The 21,761-nt window shown below is 37.9% G+C and overlaps 1 protein-coding gene across 1 annotated transcript in view; it reads right to left on the bottom strand.

Moving 5' to 3' along the window:
- LOC145994472 (dynein axonemal heavy chain 1-like) overlaps positions 1-21,761 on the bottom strand; it is a 1,132,367-nt gene that overhangs the window by 947,437 nt on the left and 163,169 nt on the right. Inside the window, exons 16-21 of the mRNA XM_083130607.1 lie at positions 19,848-20,039; positions 16,414-16,591; positions 10,193-10,325; positions 9,098-9,325; positions 6,870-6,983; positions 4,427-4,630 (exon numbers count right to left, since the gene is read on the bottom strand). Of these exons, the coding sequence (XP_082986733.1) occupies positions 4,427-4,630; positions 6,870-6,983; positions 9,098-9,325; positions 10,193-10,325; positions 16,414-16,591; positions 19,848-20,039 (1,049 nt within the window). The remainder of the gene's footprint in view (positions 1-4,426; positions 4,631-6,869; positions 6,984-9,097; positions 9,326-10,192; positions 10,326-16,413; positions 16,592-19,847; positions 20,040-21,761) is intronic.

Genomic DNA, 21,761 nt, shown 5'->3' with positions numbered 1-21,761 from the left:
AAGATAGGAAGGAAGAAGAAGCCTTTTCCCAGAAATTACGAGAAGAAAGAAGAAGAAGATTTCCTTTCAAGATGAATATAACCGACGTAAATTTGGAATCAGCATATATATATATATATATTTCAATGTATATACAAGTTTCGCTATATATTTTCTCTGTATTTTGTATAGTTCTCAGAATGTAGATCCGCATTTAACTATATCCTCCTGGCTATAAAACGCTTTCTTATTTGGAAATTCGAATAAAGAACCTATCCCCTGAGATTAAGATATATCTGTAGCCGTGGAAAATAACATTTTTTTAGTACGTACCCCAGGGGCGTAGCAGTGAATACAATCTAAATTTATTTTATAAAGTTATTTAATTTCTGAAATTCTTTAACTGAATATAATGTATATTCCAATAGCAATTTTTCACCTTAGTTTTAAAGGGCGTGGTTTTCTCAAAATGTTTGTAACTATTTGGTAACGATTGTATAACTGCATGCTTGTGTGAAATGGTACTTTTTGGTATGCAGTTAGCCGAAATTTTGGAATGTGAATTTATTTTTTTTGTCTGGTATTGTAATTGTGAGTGTCTGTGTTCTATGAATAGTTCGATTTAGTTTCGTGTATAAAAGTTAGTGTTCCAAATATGTATAAAGTTGGAAGTGTTAATGTGCGATAGATATTTTTTGAAAAGAGGTTTACATGTATCAGTTTTGTGTGCATTTGCCAAAATGCGCAATCTTTTTTGGATTTTAAAAATCCTATGCGATTGTGGCGAGTTCCCCCAAAAATTGATACCATATCTCAAAATGCTTTAGAAGTTTGAAAAATATATATTTAGCACACATACCGTATTGAAACTATTTCTTAGAGTTCTTAGTTGGCAACATATGGTATTTAGGCTCTTGCATAAATGATCTACATGAACTTTCCAGTTAAGACATTCGTCTATAAATATTCCAAGAAATTTTGTATTGGAAGTTGTTATAGCGCAGTTCATCGTCGCACAAATGCTAAAACCACGAACGTGCAAATTTTGATTTTTCACCTAGTGCAGTTTCTCATTATTTTTGTTGAAATTCCTATGCTAACTCGTATGACCTAACGAAGCCTTAAGTAGGTACACCTTTTTCCAATGACAACATTTATCCAAATGTAGAACTTTTTTTTCCAGGACCTTGAGTATTAAAAGTATTTTTTCTCAAAGTAAGATTTAGCACAATTGTGATTTTGGTATTGGTGCGACGACATTTCATATAGCTAAAACTAGAAGCATATTTGAGGGAATATTGTGCCTGACCGCCAAAAGCACCTTGCATATAATTTCAGCTTTAACTCTTCGGTCACTTTACTTGACACTTGGCAGGGAGACTGGGTAACAGGAAACAAGCTACATGTTAACAAGTCCACGATTGGTACATGCCTTTTCTCGTACAGTTCCTAGTTTTGAGACGGAGTAATTTTAACGCGTCTTAGAATAGGACAAGGGGTGGACCTTCCTATAAAAGTAAAAAAAAAAGTGCTCCCCTATGCATAGCACCACGCCATAAAGGAAGGCGTATAGGGGGTGTGGGGGTAAAGCTCCACACTTTCTTGATCCGGTCGTGAGTGGGGGTGATGTGATCAGCATCACACCCCTGCCCGCCTTTACCCCCAGGGTTTTCCCCAGGTACCCATGTTATTCGACGCTGGGTGGGCGCCGGGGCTTCTTCCAACGTTAGAAAAGTTCCCGGATTTGAACCGGCCGGGGATCGAACCCGGGACCTTGGCAGTCAGACGCGTTACCGACAGAGCCACCGCGGCCTTCCTATATGTAATATAATTTTAAATGATTTGAAAGAGGTGGAAACTTTGAAACATAAATCATGAAAGAACCACGTTTCAAATGTATTATTGTTCTTTTTTCATTTTCTGACCCTTATCAAAGCATTTAAAATCATACAGCGTGTTCCGTTCAAACGTCCCACATTTCAATTCATCATTGCTAAAAGGTTATGAAACATAATGGAATGCGAGTGATCCTAGACGAAAGAGAAACTCAAAGAATTTTATTGCATGACCTCGAAGTTCACAGTTCTCTCTCACTATGCAGCGCCGCAATCGCATAAAGCACAATTGCGATTACGCAGCAGCGCGCACAATCTGTACTCTGGTATGCAGAAACCAAATCAATCATTACAGTGCAAAAGAAATTACCGGAGAGTATATGGAGGTGAAGCACCTGACGGGAAAACCATTAAGGCATGGTGTGCGAAGTTTTTGGCGACTGGAAGTGTTAATAAACGATCCGGAGGTTCTCGTCGATGTGTTTCGGAGGAGAAGGTGGAAGAAATTCGAGCGGGATTTCAGAGAACCCCGCGTAAATCACTTCGCCAAGCGTCCAAGTAGTTCAAAGTTCAAACTTCACACGCCATGCCTTAATGGTTTTCCCATCAAGTGCTTCACCTCCATATTCTCTCCGGTAATTTCTTGGTACTGTAATGATTGATTTGGTCTTTGCATACCAGAATATAGATTCTGCGCGCTGCTGCGGAGTCGCCATTGTGCTTTATGCGATTGCGGCGCTGCATAGTGAGAGAACTGTGAACTTCGAGGTCATGCAATAAAATTCTTTGAGTTTCTCTTTCGTCTAGGATCACTCGCATTCCATTATGTTTCACAACCTTTTAGCAATGATGAATTGAAATGTGGGACGTTTGAACGGGAAACACTGTACATACACATAGGAAGGAAGCAACAAAACACATGACAAGAACATGGTCGTATGAATCAACAGTCTTGGCGGTAGCAATACACTATACAAAGAACTACGTCTCATATGTAGAGAAATCTACACATTATATTTTCACTGTTACATCCCCTCTTATGCTTACAGTATATTTAGAACCTCTCGCCCCCAAAAAGGCTCGATTCTCTATAATGTTCACATCGTACTTATCTGAAAGTTAAAGGAAGTTTAAAAAAACGTTCAGCGTTATTAAGCGAAAATAACCATTTCGGAAGCGTTATCAGCAGTTTCTGACAAATTAGCAACGGAAATAAAAATTGGACGGGTTTACGAAAGTTGTCGGGAAAGATGGAATGTTGAAGAAGGACTACCTTGCAGCAATATAATGACAGGTCGTTACCTGTTACTGATTAAAAATCACTTTCCTTTTTAATTGATCGAACCCTTTAACCGTAAAGGTAGGAGAGAAGAAACTTTTTTTAACGAGTTACTACGTTTCTTATTATTTTCGAACTCTTAAATTTCCTACATAATTACTGCTGAAAGATTGCCGCAGAGATTATGAAATAATTAGGCATTGCGCCCACGCATGGTTTATAATTGCTTATTTTGAAGTAGAGAGAAAAAACAGGCAACTATGTTAGCTTTCAATTAAATATTTTCAATAAAAATTATTTCTCATTCTGGTTGGTTTATTTCATTACCGTTTAAAAAACAAGAACACAAATGTTTTGTTGAGAAAACTACGTTTTGTTGACTTTGTAGCAATTTTCAATAATGCATTCGATAGTGTCAACAAGAAGCAAGGAACGTAATTACTATAGACAAAGGCGAAATTTGGGAAGCAAGGGAGGGGAGGGGGCAACAAGGTGAATGAAATCTTCTCTGTGATCATTGCGCAAGTTTCTAATGTTGTGATTCGACTCCTGGCTAGAGTACTAAATGCGTTTTATTGTAGCTAGTGATATTTCATCAATTCTATCTACTGATGATTCGTATTGAAAACTACGAGCAGTGGCGTATTCTGAGTCCACTATCTCACTATGACACGTAGCATTATTATGGAGGAAGGGAGTTAGACACATCAATTTGTCTCGTTCTCGAGGTCTTCAAGGAAGCCAGGTTGCAAACTTATAAGAAATCAGGTTGCCAACTCAAGAATCAAATCATCATCTAACTGAAATGGACAATTCTATTCACAATTCCTAATCGGTTTTTATTCTGTATTTTACCACATAGCTTAGCTACCGTAGAATAAATGCTCCTTAATAATATATGGTGTCTCCGCACACCACCAATAAACTTTCACGGAGTGTGGAGTACATGGAGACAAACACATTTTTTCAGTAATACTCTACTCATAGAGGTCTCGTTTCGACGCTACGAACCCTCGAAAAACTGTATTTGCTATCCTGTATATACACGGCCAAACACTAACGATTTATGTTTGCCACAGTCTTATTTCTTCTGTCTGAAATTAAATACGCGCCTGACCTCAGTGGAATTTTTGTTTGATTTATTTTACTTCACTTTTCTGCCACTTTTAGCTAATTTCGAACATGAGGATGAATGGTAATAAGATCAAAGTAATGAAAGGACAATCAGACAATTCGCACAGAGGATTATATTGGTTCCGGACCACTTACACCCCTATTTTTAATTTACATAATAAATATTCCATTATTACATCTACAGAAGCTACAATCTTACCTCGTTTATGTGCTGCGTTTGGTAAATCCTTAAATTATTTTTGGCAATGCCGCGTTCGACTGATGCCGTCCAGTAGGTCTGGCTTCCGGCAATGACCACCTGCCCTGGCCACGTGGTCACCCATTCGTTCCGGTTTTTCTCAAGAATATCCTCTAATGAATCCTTTGTTATTATCCGAATAGTTTCCATCATTATTTCTTCAACCTGAAAATATTAAAAAAATATATAACTATCTGGAAGTTTTCAGTAACCTAAATTTATATATGTATGATATTTTAGTATTTTATGTAGATGCCGTTGTGGCTATTTAGTTTAATCTCGATGACTGATCGGTCACTTCTGGACTGCATTATTGCTGGGTAGCGAGGCTATTGCGTCCGGACTCTCAGCCAGTGGAGGTTTCCGTTGCGTCGTCCATGTGTGGTTGTGATTGTTCCTTCATCTATCTTATCACCATTCATTCATAACCATCGTCGCTATTACCCAAAGGTCGATAAAAGCGACTAAAATGAACTAATCCATTCAACAAATAGTGTCTCATTACACGCTTTACGAACAACAATGTGCTGTTGCACACTGTTTCTACGCTGCGAACCCTTAATAAAAGGAATTTCCTTAATGTATGCAGACCAGCTGTACATGTTCACATACGTCTATGTGAATTAACTTTGCAATTACGATAAGCAAAATATATTACACATATGTAATTTATCAGGCAAGTACACTCTTAACAAGTCCATTACAGTAATTTGGGTTAAAAGGGACACGGAAACCTGTCTCGTCTCGACATTTAAAATGACGCCTCGGTCTCATCTCTCAAATTCAGGCCAGGGTTGTTAAATGTCCAGGAACCCTTAAATTCTAACGGGTTCTATTGGGTTCCGCTGCAGGGCCGGAACCTTTTTTCTAATTTGGTACAAGTTGCGTATTGTTTCATTGAAAAAAGGTTCCTGGACCGTATTTAAATTAATCTGGAAAAATGTTCCAGGGTCGAATTGAAATACTTTACAGATAAAAAGGTTCTTTAGGGTCCAGAACCCATTTACGCTTCCTGATTTTCTCTCCTGGACCGGAATTGAATTTATTTAAAATTCCTTGACCTTTAACAACCCTGATTCAGGCACTATGCTGGCCAACGAAAACGCGTCAGTTACAAGGCTAGAACTGACTCTGAAGTGATAGGGTGCTTGTTACGTAGAGTTTTTTCTAATGTATTCAACGGCAAATTGTGGTATGACTCAGAAAATGTTTTCTACTTATTCATCATTCATGTGTGTTAACTTAATATGCAAGTGAAGTTCAAAGACCATTTGAAACAATTTTTTTGATTGTTTAGTTTCTATCATATAATATTTGAATACCTCAACGGAGGCCTTTAGTTGACAAGTGGTCAACCAGCTGCACTAGTGGAAGCAGAGCGAGCATCGGTACTGTAGCGTTCACAGAGGGGCGAAAAGGAGCAAGGTAGGAGGCATCGTCTGTCCCGTTCATGCATTGGAAAACCTCCCATCATCTGATTCGTGAGTAACAGTTCAGTGTGCCATTGTAATCAAACGCACAGGAAACAGGGGATCGTTCCGTGAAAATTAGGAGGGCACTTCCCCCCGTATTATAATTATTACCACCTTTGAACGCAAGCGGCTCTGCCACTTGAGCAAGACGCTCAAGCCTACATTAATCTTATATATATATATATATATATATATATATATATATATATATATATAGATAGATAGATAGATAGATAGATAGATCTATATATATAAAAACGGATGTATGTGTGTGGGTTGGTGTGTTTGTGGGTATGTATGTTTGTTCCGGCATAACTCTCGAACGCCTGGAGCAATTTCAACCAAATTTGGTACACGTATCACTTGCAATCTGGAAATAATCCTTGGGGGGTAAGACACCCCTGGCACCTCTAGGGGTGGGGTGGGAATTGGTGACATGTAAAAATAATCGAAAACCACCGATATTAAATTCCGCACAAACAGACATCCGTGACTCTATGCAATCCGCACAACGATAGTGTTTCTCGGGTTGTCTAACATTCAGGCTGTGTTTCCAAAACAACCGATATTAGTGTGGAATCCATAGTTTTCGTGACACTACCAATGCGGTTCAACTTCAAGTTCATCACCTATCGGCATGGGGGGTGAAAGGGGGTGAAAAATAAAATGCCACAAATGACCTACATTAGTATCGAATCCATAGTTTTCGCAGCCGCTAAGCTGATTGGTGCCATTCACGATCACATTTAAAATTAGTTACATTTTACACTATAGTTGGAATTCATTATTTCCCTGTCTAATACAAGATTGAGATAAATAAATACCCGGGCAACGGCGGGTAATCAGCTAATATTTCAATAAAAACACATATATTCTTACTAACATACTCCACAACTATGATATAATATAAAGATAATACAAGCATGTGTTACCGATATTAGCCAGATCTCAACGTTGCCCTTAGGGTACATCGTTTTTCTAAAATTGACGCATTCCTCATCTATCGAATACATCGCTGTAATTTCAAGGTCATCTTGAAATTGAAGCTGTAAAAGAAATATACATTTGTAGAATGCAGCGGTAAAAAAAAATTGTAAATCTATCTACACATCACAAACTTAAAAACATGAAAGTCATGATATTCAAAGGTGGTGATGTCACCGTACTTTCACGACTTTCAGGGTATCTAGGTAAACAAATATTATTAACATTGATTTGCTCTTTTACGTCTCGTATTGACGTAAGGAACTCTTGAAAATAGTTATTTTATCCTAATTTAGGCAACCACACGGAACACACTTAGGGTTGCCTGTGATTTAATTTTATTTATTTTACTTTAAAGAAAAAATAAAAAGTACTTAATTAAGGAAATGCGTGTTACTTTTCTCTTCATAAACTCTTAACTTCTCGTATGACGTCTAAAGAAACTAAAAGTTAAAATATACAAAACACTAATTTTGCCTGTAGTACTATACGGATTTTTCTTGTATGTACGCATTGCTTGCATTGTAGAATTATTTTCCTGTAGTTTACGGTTATTACAATGATGAATTTGAATTACCTGATGATATTTGCGATTCATAATTTTAAATAAAAAATAAATTTTTTTTTGTCTGAAATAAAAATAAAACAGACTGCTTCTTTTCACAGCTAAGTTGCTATATTACAACAATGTAACATTCACAACATCCATTATATAACGGATTATTTTTGTTTTAAATATTGCTAACCATTGTTATAACTGTATATTTAGTCAAAATGAAAATAAGTGTCTGATGAAGGGAGTGTGTGTTCTCCTGAAACGTCACAACGAAAAACTGTTTTCTTATGCTTGTAATAACCGTAAACCACAGGAAAATAATAGTACTATATGGATGTGAAACTTGCTTCCTTACATTAAAAGAGAAACGTAAATTAAGAGTATTTGAAAATAATATTCTTAGAAAAATATTTGGACCTAAGTGGGATGAGGTGACAGGTGAGTGGAGAAGGTTACATAATTTAGAAGTACATTACAGTCCCGTTTAACCGAATCCCGATTAACCGAATTTCCGGGTTAACTGAATCGCTAAAAAAGAAGCCGTTACCCTTGCGCGACCATGTTTTACGCATGTAGCCGCATGTTCCAGTCACCAGGCAACTGAGCTCGTCTCTCACGACGATGATGATCCGTCCGTTGAAGAAAAGAAAGGACCATATCACACAGAAGCCACTAGAATGTTGAAGACATCATTGTTTACATGGAACATGGAACAACAAGACGGAACCTCCCCTGCTTAACTGCTTCTGATTAAACGTCTTAGAGATCGAGCTGCAAAGAAGGGTTCATCTAATCTTAAGCAAAATAAAATATAATTTTTTTCACAAGCTGAATTAAACTTTAATGTTTTAGTCGTACGGCTTTTTGTACAAGAGCCTTAATGTTACTGTAATTCATGTTCTTGAGTTAAATGACTACGTTTTATTGTAAGTTTTTTGTTTATGCCTACACGCTGAAATACATATTGTACTGTAGGCTATATCAAAATACTGTAGGTAATAGAATGTACGTACTGTATATAAAAAAAAACATTCATTCCGGTTTAACCGAATTTTCGTTCATCCGAAGCACAATCGGTCCCACCAAATTCGGTCAAACGGGACTGTAGTGTGCATAATTTGTATTCATGTCCAGATATCATTAGAATAATTAAATCAAGACGACTTAGGTGGGCAGGCCATGTGGTACGAATTGGAGAGGAAAGAAGAGTTTACAGGATTCTTGTTGGAAACCTGATGGTAAGAGACCTGAAGGGAGGTCAAGATGAAGATTGAGAGATAGAGTTGAGATGGACCTAAAGGAAATTGGTAAGGACGGAAAAGATTGGATTGATCTTGCTGCAGCCATAAACCTTTGGGTTTAAGAATGTTACAGAGTTAGTTAGTTAATTAGTTTACGTCACTTTTCTGCCACTTTTGGCTAATTGCGAAGTGATTATATCATCAGATTGATAAAGGGGTACTCACAAAGAGCACCTATTGTCTCGCTATGATGCATCTCTGGCCAGTTAAAAACAACAGAAAATATCAATATTATACACAACCTAAGAAACAGAGCAAAATTTCCCACTTTTTAGTGTCACCCACACAGAAAAATTCTAATCTCGACACTCAGAATTACCAGATCTATGTTTTCGAAACATTTCTTCAAGTGCGGCTGAACTGCCAAGGGGTTTCTTGCTTGAGAAAGGATTTCCAACAGTTCCTCGTCACTCAGGAAGTAGAATCGGGGGAAGACCATACGTTTTGACTCCAGATACTCTGCCAGTCCCTTCTGAACTTGCGCCAGAAGTTTGTTGGACTCTTTCAGGTTCTCCAGCAACCTTCTGTCTGGACACACTTCCAAAATCTGGAAAAGTAAGGAAGACCTTCGTAACTAGAACTGATTGCCTCCACCTGTAACAATATTCCTAGCTTGAAAAATCTAATCAGATTGTTTGTAACTTTGTAGACATTTGTTTACGGAAACAGTCGTTGGAGGCACTACCTCTCCTGTTTTCCTAGACAGGTGGACTCAATAAAACCGAATCAAGTCGTCTGCGTACGATAGTCTTTATGATGTAATTAAGTTTATGAAATTTCACTAATTCTTGTATTAACATTGCACATGGTATTACCTTGTTACTGTAAGCACTAATTACTAACTATAAATACTATCAATGAATCGTTATGCATGTTTCTGAAATGTTAAAAAAAATGTTGAATGAAAACTTTTAATGACGAAAGCATCTAATGATATAAAAGATTCATTTTGGCTTTGTTAATAAATGATTAAAAATTACAGTTATTTTGGTACATTTCACAGTCTTGATTTGATTTCGTGTATTTAAATGAGTGTTCTGTCACTTTTGGATAATCGCGAAAGATGAGGATAACTGGTGATATGATGAAATTTATGAAGGGTTACTCAAAAAGGACATCTATGCCCAGGCCTGGATTCGAACCCTGTATTTCAGGCTTCGAAGCGCGCTGTACTAACCACTCCACCACGGAGGTCGGCTATATTTCACTGTCGGCCTCTAACCTGCTGTACGTAATAGAGTAGTTACTTAGTCCGCCTTTAGTTTATATAATTATAGAGGAAAGCTGATAATTATTCCAAATCTAGATTACATGCGTTATATCTAATGGTAGTGGCATACCGCATTGAGGAACAAGGCATTAAGTTATGTTCTGAATAAGCACCAACAAACATATCTCATAGTAGAAAACATACCTTTGGAATGTCGTGAGCCATTTTCATTACTCTTCTCCATATTCGATCCATAGCATTGTACTTCTTGCTTTCTAAAGGCAGCTGCTTGTTTATGTCCTCGCTTGTAAATATCGGTTCCAAGTACATCCACTGCCTAAAAAACCATACAATAGTGATATATAGAAAACATGAACTGGCTTTAATGCTTATTTATGCATGTTCTCCAATTCAGGGGTGCCTACATGGGGGTATTATTGCGCAGGTTGCGCCATCGAGATTTTTTTTGGGGGGGGGTCCTTCAAAAAATATAAAATTCAACATTTATATCTTTTTCCAAAATATATGTACACATTTTATACCTTAAATGCACCATTAGATGAAGAAAAGAAAGTGTTTAAGGGTATTATCGAAGGGGGAGAGGGAGAAATATCAAACTCTTACATATTAGGCCTTAATTTACGCGTGGGTTCTAGGGGAAGATTCTCAATTAAACGTTGGGGGGACAGTATCCAATTCTAGGTCTTAAATTATGGCGGTATTTTACTTAGAGGGGGATTGAGCATAAAATTGACGGGGTTTCCAATTCTTGTGTATTACTTATTGTCGTTTTTCTTGTATGTACGTATTGCTTGAACTGGACGGTTATTACAAGCATAAGAAAACAGTTTTTCGTTGTGACGTTTCAGGAGAACACACGCTACCTTCATCAGACATTTATTTTTATCTTGACTAAAGATACAGTTATAACAATGGTTAGCAATTTTTTAAACAAAAAAATCCGTTATATAATGGAATGATGTCAATGTTACATTCTTATAATATAGCAACATAACTGTGAAAAGAAGCAGTGTTTTCTATATTTCAGATAAAAAATTTTGATCACATTACTTTTTATTTAAAATTATGAATGCCAAATATCTTCAGGTCATTCAAAGTCATCATTGTTTTCACAAGGTCTCTCGATGTTATCTGTTACATTAAATATTAAAGATGGTGGCTTACTCCATTTGTGAAAAAGAAAACTCCATACTGGATCTATGTTACCATTTTCATTGTTTAATTTATTCCAGTGTTCTGCAATGAACGAAGCTTCCCAGACATTCAACTCTATGTTTCCCGTCAATCTTTTTAAAACCCTTCTCTTTTTAATCAAATGCTTCTCTTCGATGATGTGAGCTGACAAACCTGTTCTTGGGTTTAGATTTATAATGTCCAAATCGTGTTCGTGCCATCTTATTTCCATTTTCCTTGCTGTTTGTCCTACATAATCCTTTGAACATGAACAACTTATATTATATATTCCTGTGGTTTCCACATCTGGTAGAGAGTTTCTCATTTTGAATTCATTAAATGTACATTCCAAACTTCTTGGTGATCTAAAAACAATTTGGAAATTAAATCTTCTAAAAAGTTTGGCAATTTTATGTGAGAATCCCTTGTGGAATAGAATGCACTCAAATTTATTTTCAACAGATTTTTCATCTTTGTCTGTATTTCTATTTTGCTTTAGTTTTCTTGCGACTTGTTTTTTGATTTGGTTTATTCTGTTAGTGTGAAAGCCATTTTCTTTTGCTATATTAAAAAGCCTTTTTTTCTTCATTTTTGATATCCTTATTACTAGAACATAGTATTTGTGCTCTCAGGAAAAAAAATTCAATATCAGCGGTAAATCTAAAATTGGCATGGAAACTTTGGTGGTAGGATTGAGTATTAAACTTAAAGGGGGAGATAGAAAGCTCTCGATAAAATGTTAAATCTTAGATTGTCAAGGGATTTCTGTAGTGGATACTGTATTTAGCAATATGGAATCCACACGTTTTCAACCCCGAATGTGCCAGAAGAGAAGCTGGAAAAGACTAAATATCTCGGGATCTTAAGAAAGTACTGACTCTCCATTAAATTTATATTCTTGAACGCCTGCAAAGAAATGGATGTAAAAATTTTCTTGCTCGCTTCGCTTGCGATAGTGTGTTGCTAGGATGCGTGTTTGACGCTTTAATGAGGTGAATGTGAAGTTTCTGTACTATAGCTGCATTACAAGACAAGCGATATTCTGTTTAGGGAGGAGGGGTAGATCAAGTATATTGTTCAGTATAGATAAGGAAAGGTAACTTTCGATAGACACGCTGTCGTAATTAAATACTTTGTGGGGATTACGCTATAGTTTAGTTCGAGGGCGTGAATGATATGATTGGGGAGGATGGGCACCCATGCCCCAATTACCAGGATCAAAGATATGAACTTAATAATCACAATTTTTAGCCCATACAGTAACTTTATTATATTTTCTTGTTCTGCATTTTCTTATGGTCCTTATCCTCTAGTCTAGGGCATATATGCGAGGTATGGTCAAAAGGTTTCCTGAATGGCGCTGGTGTCCTCATACAACAAGAGATGTCGCAACCACGCTTCACCGAATGTGTGTCATCGTTGGGAGTGGGGTCCCAGTCACAAAAACAAGCATGTCGAGTTGGACCTTGCCTCGTTCTTGTGGTAGAATGTCTCAAATCGATCATTACAGCAAAAAAAGGATTCAACTAATGCCGCAGCCGCCTTACTCGCCTGATCTCGCACCTGCACAATTTTGGCTCATCCTGACTGTCAAGATGAGGATCTGCAGCAAAGCCAATGCGACAAAAGGAGAAGTTTCCCAATTCCTGGTAATACCTCGTACGTTTAATATTGTAATCATATGAGACGAATCTGACTTATACCAAAGGATTGGTTCAAATACTCTAACACAAGAGAAAGTGAAGCGAGGGGAGACAACAGATGACTCAACTTTAGTTCGCGAGTTGTTTGCAGAGGTTTTGCTTATCATGGTTGAGCTGTACTAACGCTCCTCATTTCCTTCTCATTTTCCTTACCCTACTGTCATGATTTTCCTATACATATTTCCTCGCGAGGCTTCCCTTCACAAATCGTTACGAAATATTAATGAGTACCTTAAGCCTCGAAAGCTAGATAGAAGCAGCCAATGGACTCTACACTGAGCGTACACGTCATCAAATGAAAAGCTGCTTGGTAGGCATTGTCCTGAAGACAGTTGATTTTGCACAATAGAGTAAGATAATACTTTCTATTTTGAATACCTAATTATTTTAATCCTAATGTCTAAGTTGCTAAATGTTTTTTATTATTATTATTTTATATTCGCTAGGCTATCTAGAACCGCTTTTCTGCCGCTTTTGACTAATCGCGATGATGCGTAATGACATGATGAAGGGACATTAACAAAAAAACACCCGGGATTCGAACCTGGGACCATAGGCGTCGTAGCGCGCTGTGCTAACCACTCAGGCATGGAGGTCGGCACTTACTGAGTGTCAACTTCACTCTAGACGAAAAGCACATGTTCTTACACCCAAGTGAAAAGGCGACAATACCTAAAACGAATTTTTAAATTTGTAATTCTACGTCATCCATTTGGCTAATTTTGAAAATGAAAATGAAATTATATATGAATTTGAAAAAGGGATTCTTTTCTAATCCAGGACTCGAACCTGGAACGTCGACAGACCAGTTAACTTTTGTTCCATTATTCATCGTTTTGCGTAAGGACAAACACAAACAATCATGTCTTACACAGGATTGGAGCCTGGGACCGCTGGATGGAGGTCGACTCTCTCTGTCAACTGCTGAGAAATAATAAAGAATGACTTTCATTGCGCTCAACCCCCCTTTCCTTTCTTTCTTTATAAAATTCCTGCACGCAGCACATGTTACAACATTTCATTTTTCTGTTCCTCATCTCAAAACTTTGACATTTCAGACATCGTCGCCAGAGATTTTCTTGTTCCTATTCACCTAGTCAATTTATTCTGTGGCGAGGGAAAGTTCGGATTTGTTAGAGGGCCGAGTAATTTGAAGTTCTGAGATGGAACTTGAGAAAAAGCACATGTAAAAAATTTTCAAAAGTTGAAAAGAAGGGGGTGAAACAAAAACGTGAAAAATGAATGGAGAATTGTATAAATTCTTCATCTGTTTTCTCCTACCCTTTATTTCCATTAAGTCGACAGTTGTATTTTTCAGTCATATTTTATTTATTACATTTTATTGCACATTGACGTAAGACAACGAATGCGTACATGTTACCTTGCACATATAATCCTCAAGAAATCACATGCAGGATCATTTATAAATGGAGATAGTTGTTTTTAGTAAAAGAAACATACAAATATATGATCCATCATTTCGTACATGATTGCCGGACTCTGTGGCCGAGTGGTTATCACATCGCGCTGCGACGCCAAGGGTCCCGGGTTCGAATCCCGCTCGGGCTTGGATGTTTGTGAATGTCCATTCATCAATTTCATCATTTCATCACTCATCCCCATCTTCGCAAATTAGCCAAGAGGCACAAAACGCAAAGTAAAATAAACTAAATCAATCAATCAATTTTCGTACATGATTGAAAACATCAGCAATCTAAGCACCAATTCTCTGGTTCGACTCCCAATGGTGGACAGACCAAGCTCCGAGTAATTCTCTACAAAAAGTAGATTTCATATATTGTAGTGATTGATTAACTTTATTTCCTTAGGGTCGTAGCGCGCTGTGCTAAGCACTCCGTCATGGAAGCCCGCAATTTTTGTTTATCATTCAGTGAGTAGTGGTAACGTCGTAGCCTGGTAATCAAGGGGTCCCGGGTTCGATACCAAAATCGGAGGCGCACAGTGGTTCGGATCAGGGTCCCGATTAGCCTATCTGTGCATAAAGTTGTCTTGACATGTAAGGGCACGCGTAGGGCACTGCCCAGACGATATTGACACACGTATATTTTCTTTATCATTGAGTGCCTGAGGCCATCCTTCTCAGCATTTTTCTAGTGAAGTCTTCCGACTGCAGGAATCAGCTGTGAGACTTTGTTATTTCCGTTCGCAGGGCTGTTCGAAACACTGCTTGGGTAAATTCTGGGTAAATTTCACCCAACACACGCTCATACGTTTCAGTTAGGTATGTCAATATGGTATTTTTTTCTATTTTTATCAATTGTGTAATGCAATACTGTTCAGAATTAATAAAATGTGTTTAATCAATAGAGGTAAAGTTATTTAAATGCTTTAAAACGATTATAATTTGGATTTACGAATTTTGCTTGTGGGTAAAATTTACCCAGAGCGCTTCCTAGAGGAGAACGCGTGTCCTGCTGGATTAAAAGCAAACCCAAATAATACGAAACTCAGAGTAACGATGAGGCGGAAAAGCAAGGTAAAATAGCTGAAATCGAAAAAGAAATGCGAGAGAAGTACTAACAAAAAGAAGCCAATAAATAGAGCTATAGTCTCGTTTGTACAGTCACCGGCAATAAAAGTTAAGAGATTCTAAAATACTCGCTTCCCTGCAAACGTTGTGTGTTGCATAACTGTACGGCGGTGGTAGAAGTTGCCATTGAAAATTTACTGTTAAAATCAACTTAACGCCGTAGAGTTAGGCAACACACAAAACGCCTTGTAGTGAAGCTACTATTTCAGGATCTACGTGTCCCATTTTTATTGCTCGTAACTGTACATGTGTGTATGAATTTTGAAACACTGTAACGTCAACAAGCACTGAGGACATTTCGAAAAGGAGAAAGCTCTTAATTCGGTTTTAACGGAATAGAAACTACAGAAGCCAATCCTGAAAATGATATTCGGCTGCCTCATGTCGCTCTAGAAATTTAAACAAAAGGAAGATACCGGGTGGCCAGAATTAAAGTTACCCAACTCAGAGCCCTCTGTGGCCTCTTTGAGGCATCGTAGAACTCTGAAATTTGGTGAATCCACTATGCAGACCATGGGGAAGAGGATGGCGATAAAAATGTTCAATTTTCCGCCACCAGGTTGAAATGTGGCGCTGTAATAATGAATATTGAAAAACATAAGTCAGGTGTTTTAAGCTAAGTGATATAGCTGAGTTATTAATTAGAAAGACATTTGTTAGTGGCTGAAAGTTGCGAGAAAATAATCTCTCGTTTATTGCAAGATTGCAAGGTAAAGTCAAATCCATAACCAATTGGAGCAATTTACGTCATTATTACAACCCGTCATGGAAGTACAGCGCCAAATTTCAACCTGCTGACGGAAAATTTAACTATTTCTTTTTTTATCGCCATCCTCTTCCCCATGGTCTGCATAGTGGATTTACCAAATTTCAGAGTTCTACGATGCCTCAAACAGGCTACAGAGGGCTCTGACTTGGGTAATTTTAATTCCGGCCACTCGGTACATCCATCAATGAAAATTCATTAAGATATTTACCTCTGTACCTCCGACCACTCATCAATAACATCCTGCGTTAATCGTAGCTTCGCTTCCCACGCCTGTATCCTCTCCTCGAAGGGGGCTTTGTAAGGGCTGAAGGAAATGGACTGCGTCACCACTATATGGTCGTCCATCATCTGTAGGATCTCGTCCGTCACTTTCATGATGTAGGTTCCTGGGAAGAAAATATTATTTAGTTACTGGTTTCAGCATTCGGTTCGTCACAGCAATGCCAGAAACACGAATGTGCAAATTTTGACTGTTCACCTAAGTGCAGTTTCTGACAGATTTCTATGCTACCTTATATGACGAAAATAACAGTCCTAAGTTGGTACACACTTTACCGATCTAAATGTAAACCCTTATTTACCGAGGAAATTGAATATTAAAATGAATTTATCTCAAAGATTTAGCACATTAGTGGTTTTGGTATTAGCTCGATGATACAAGAGTTTAAGTAGTAACAAAGTGGTATAGTGTGCTGCATGCAGAGGATTTCGTTCGAGCGCCAAATAGTACGCACGGACAACGCTAGATAGCGTAAGGAAATAAGAGCTGCTTCGCTCGAGCAATAACGCTCGAACAAGGAAAACGAGCGGTATACACTCTAAGTACACGTACAATCGATACAATCGTCTGAGGTAGTGGGCCCTCAAATATGGATCATGAGGTGAAAGACGCAGTAAAATTGAAACGTAAGTAAACATAGTCATCATCTCCATGTTAAAATGTACAGGGTGATTTTTTATACATGGCACCGTTTGTTTTTTGTACAGAAAGTAGAAAATGCAGTATGTAGGTTTGATATTGGTGTTTTCAGGACGAAGAGTGTTGGGGAAAGTGGTGTGAACCATATTCGAAAGCATCGTTGCATTTTAGCGGCGACCACACTATCATTCCACAAAACAGGATGCCGCACAAGTTCCGATGAGCTGTGCAGAATAATCGTGCACCCATATGCAACCGTTGCTGAATATTGTTTTTTTGTTTATTTTTGTTTGGCACGGTTGTTGATCCTTCCGCCTGCTGGTTTCGTCAAGATGGCGCGAGACCTCGCACGGCAACAATAGTTTTTGATTATCTTGAGATATTTGATCACCGTGTGTTGTCTAATCGTAATCCCCAAGTGCACGGGGAGGGGTTTGAATGGCCACCAATATCACCGGATATGACCCCCTGTGACTATTTTCTTTGGGGTTACCTTAAAGACACAGTATTTCAGACTAACCCTACAACAATTCAAGAACTGAAAAATGCCGTAGAAGCAGAAATATTCAATATTTTGAGAACACATTAGCAGCAGTGGTGCGCAATTTTGTTGTCAGGTTGATCCATATCCGTGATAGGCAAGGGGCACACATTGAACATATTGTGGTTTAAACTCCCAAGTCTGTAGAACATTCCACTGAAGTTTGAAAGGTATATGGCACGTGGTTCGTAAATTATGGCTAATTCCAATGGAACCATTGTATAAAAAATCACCCTTTAATTTAGTTTATCTTAACAATACAAAGTGATATTATATGAAAATGAAATGGATGATTTTGAGCTGAAACTATCAAGGCGGATCTTTTACATACATGTGTCTACGACCATTGTCACATGAAAATAATATTCCATTGTATGTGCTCGAGCGCACTCAAACGAGTACGAGCGAGCGAAAGTTGTCCCATGCAGAACTCTGGTTTGGTACTTGAAATTTAAGAAATATGCATATGTGGAAACAGTAAAATGAAATGAATGATCATTCAAGCAAAGCTGACTTATTGTTCTATCATTGTTTGTTGAAGACTTTACCGTATATTGTGTACCACAGAAACAATTAAAACAAGTCTTCACGCACGATCATTGATTGTGTATAATTTGTTTACAAGAAAATTTTCAGCAGAAAGTAACTGCAAAAGTAACTCAGTTACTTTTCAAGTACCATTAACTGTAAATGAGTTACGTTTTCAACCAAGTAACTGTAACCGAGTTACTTTTTGCCCCAAGTAACTGTAATTCAGTTACTTTTAAAAAGTAAATTTATGAACAGAAATATGGCCCTTCAAGAGTAATAAACTATTGTTGAACATCCCCATAAAAATTAAAAAACGCCACATTGTTGAACCTCTGCACAAAAGTATAAAACATGCCATTGTTGGACCTGCCCATAGACAAAAAACATTGTTGAACCTTCAAATAAAAGTAATCCTCTCCTTAAAAGTTAAAAACGCACCATTGTTGAACCTCCCCACAAAAGTATAAAACAAGTCATTGTTGGACCTGACCATAAAAATTAAAAAAAAAAGACTGCTTAGTACTCAAATAAAAGTAAAAAATAAACCATTAAGTGTTTTCGCATGTGTACTTATTAATTCCGTAGGGTCAGGACCCGGCATGGTTAAAAATAGAATTAATCTCTGAAATTCCTTCGAAATTAGAAAGAATGCCATAAAGCGTTGTACATGAATGCAAGCCACGTTAATCTTTCAGCCGTTGCACTTAATAAGCGTCGCTTGCGTAAGGGAATTGCTGAAAACAACACTTAATCACTTTCATTTCCACGTAGCCTGAGGGGGATTCATGGGAAGGGGGACACAAAAAAGTATCAACATCGTCATGTCGCTTGCAAGCAGTAAACTACGTGGTAGGGCACGAAGAGAACCCGGTAATGAGGTTGCGAAATCATGAAAAATGCAAAAGGATCCGGTCGCCATCAGCCATCTTAATATACCATCCACACGCTCTCCAAGTAGTGGTAGGAGTGTGGAATTGGCAGGGAGGGTGTTGTGGTTGAGCGAAATGGGGTCGACAAGCACGGTTTTCTTCATTCCATCTCCCTAAACATCAGGGTTGGCAAAATGTGTGTTTTTTTTTTTTTAAAAAAAAAAGAAACAAAAAAAAAGCAGTTTTTTAAAAATTCTAAATTTTTAGACCAGAGTGCTCCTCCGAGAGGATTTCGACCGAGCATCAAATAGTTCGCACGAACGACGCTAGATAGCGCGTGGAATTGAGAGCAGCTTCGCTCGAGCGAATAACGCTAGAACAGGCAAAACGAGCGGCATACACTCGAAGCCCAGTAGTGCACGTATAACCGTAATTTGTCTGGTGTAGTGAGCCCTCAAATATGGCTAATGAGATGAAAGACGCAGTAAAATCGAAACTTAAGTTAACATAGTCATTATCTCCATGTTAAAATGTAAAATAGTTGAGTCTACCTTACCAACACAGTGATATCAACATGAAACATGATTCTGAGCTGAAACTGCCAGGATGGATATTTTGCATAAATGTGTGTCTACGATTATTGTCACATTAAAATGATACTGCATTGTATATGCTCGAGGGTGGGCGAAAGTGGTTCCATGCAGGACAACTACAAAGGCTACTCACAATATACAGCCGATACAGTTGCCCACTGCCTCACTACATGGAATTTATTTTCTTACCTGTCTGCTTGTAAGGTACAATTTCCAGTTTGATGACGTCCCAATCACTTTCCATCTTATCCAGCGTTTCCTCTATTGCTAGTTCCTTTGAAGCATTATCAGCCACTCGAACAATTATGTCGGGGAAGGCGCCCAGTCCTTTCTCCAAGCACTCTTTGAAGCTCAGGGTGGGGGTAGTGTAGATTTCAATACCTGAATAAAACAAAATTACGAAAGACAAATTATACAAAGAATACTCTAGTTCGTTGTAATTGGCTATAATAAAAGCTTGAGAGTAGTTGGCGTATTTAACCATAGAACTTCCACGAAAAGAGTGTGTTGTTTCTGGGGTCTACAGATACTATTTCGTCATAGAAATGTGGTTTTTATTGAAAGATACTTCATGGTAAATTTTTTAGTTGTTCTTAACAAAGTGCTCTATTTTCTTTCAAAAGAAAGTTCCCAATAATTGAAAAACTAAGTTAGAGAAAATCGAATGTCCACCCTTTGGAAGTAGTGGTGCATTTTGAGATATGTAAATTGTATGCAGGAAACACTGCTATGGAGAGTATTAAAATTTAATAACGCAGTATCACTTTTGCATTAATATCAATGCCTGTGTTTGTAATCTAAGTTCATATTGAAATTTTTAACAAAAGTTGCTACAAAAAAACTTTGCAACATAAATGAACATTATGCATAAATAACCAAACATTAAAGCGAATTATTGGTATAAACAGGTAAGTGACGCATACAGTATGACAATACAGCACGGCACACATATTGTTGAATATTTAAGTACATTTTATTGATTGATTGATTTGCTTTATTTTACTTCGCTTTTTGTGCCAATTTTGGCTAATTTGCGAAGATGGGGATTGGTGATGATGTGATGAATCGACACTGACAAATATCCTTGCCCAGGCCGGGGGATTCGAACCCGAGACCCCCTGGCGTCTTAGCGTGATGTGCTAATCACTACGAGATGGGGGCGAGCTTAAGTACATTTTAGAAGAATAATTTGTGAGTCTATGGAGACACCCCCAGATAATAGCATGGCAGTGCTAGCGTTACATCGGTTCCATAGTATTTGAACAGCCGGCCACCGAGGGGGAGTGGTTAGCACATCACGCTACGACGTGTAAGCTCATAGTGTAATATTACTCATGAATGACGTATTGAGACTTAATAGACAGGTGACTCAGGAAGGTTATGCCATTGGCTGGGCTTCTGCGCTGGGCGAGCGAGAAGTTTAGCGTGGCAGATCCTTGCCGACTGAGAGAGACTTTGGACGGACTGGACACAGGCTGGATAGGCTGAGTATACTGCATTACCGTCTATCACCCTTTTGGGGCCTGCATGGCCGGGTGTAATTTACCTAAAGTTAAGGGAGTTATTTTGAGTTCTTAAAAGAGCAAGAAAAGGAATTTGTTTTTGTTTTAATTTTTTAGGTGGATTGCTCCGGGTCATGTTGGCTGTGGGGGTTTTGGGCCGGACTGCGGTTGGCTCTGACTCGTGTAGCCGTTACTTACTGACTGGTGACAATCAAATGGGACGAATTGTACTATTTTAACGGAGATAATCCATAGAAATTTCTGTTGAGTTAACTAAATTTGGAAAGTATAAGTAATAATATTATTTGTAATAAAGATTATGTGTTAAAGAATATTAAGTTTAAATTGAATAATTTAAGTACCTAATATATGATCATTACGTTCCACTGCGCCGATAAGACAATCCTCGTCTCACTTCTTTAGTATTAAAGGGGAAACAAGAGATGTAGAGGATTATATATTATTCTCGGTTCGAATCCTGACCTGGGCATGTATGTTTGTGAATGTCCATTCATCAATTTCATCATATCATCACTCATCCCCATCTTCGCAAATTAGCCAAAAGTGGCAACAAAAACGAAGTAAAATAAAGCAAATCAAT

The sequence above is a fragment of the Lepisma saccharinum genome, chromosome 10 (genome assembly GCF_977018435.1).
Source record: "Lepisma saccharinum chromosome 10, izLepSacc3.1, whole genome shotgun sequence".
NCBI lineage: Eukaryota > Metazoa > Arthropoda > Insecta > Zygentoma > Lepismatidae > Lepisma > Lepisma saccharinum.
The sequence above is the reverse complement of the archived record's forward strand: the minus strand, read 5'-3'. Positions and strand labels throughout refer to the sequence as shown.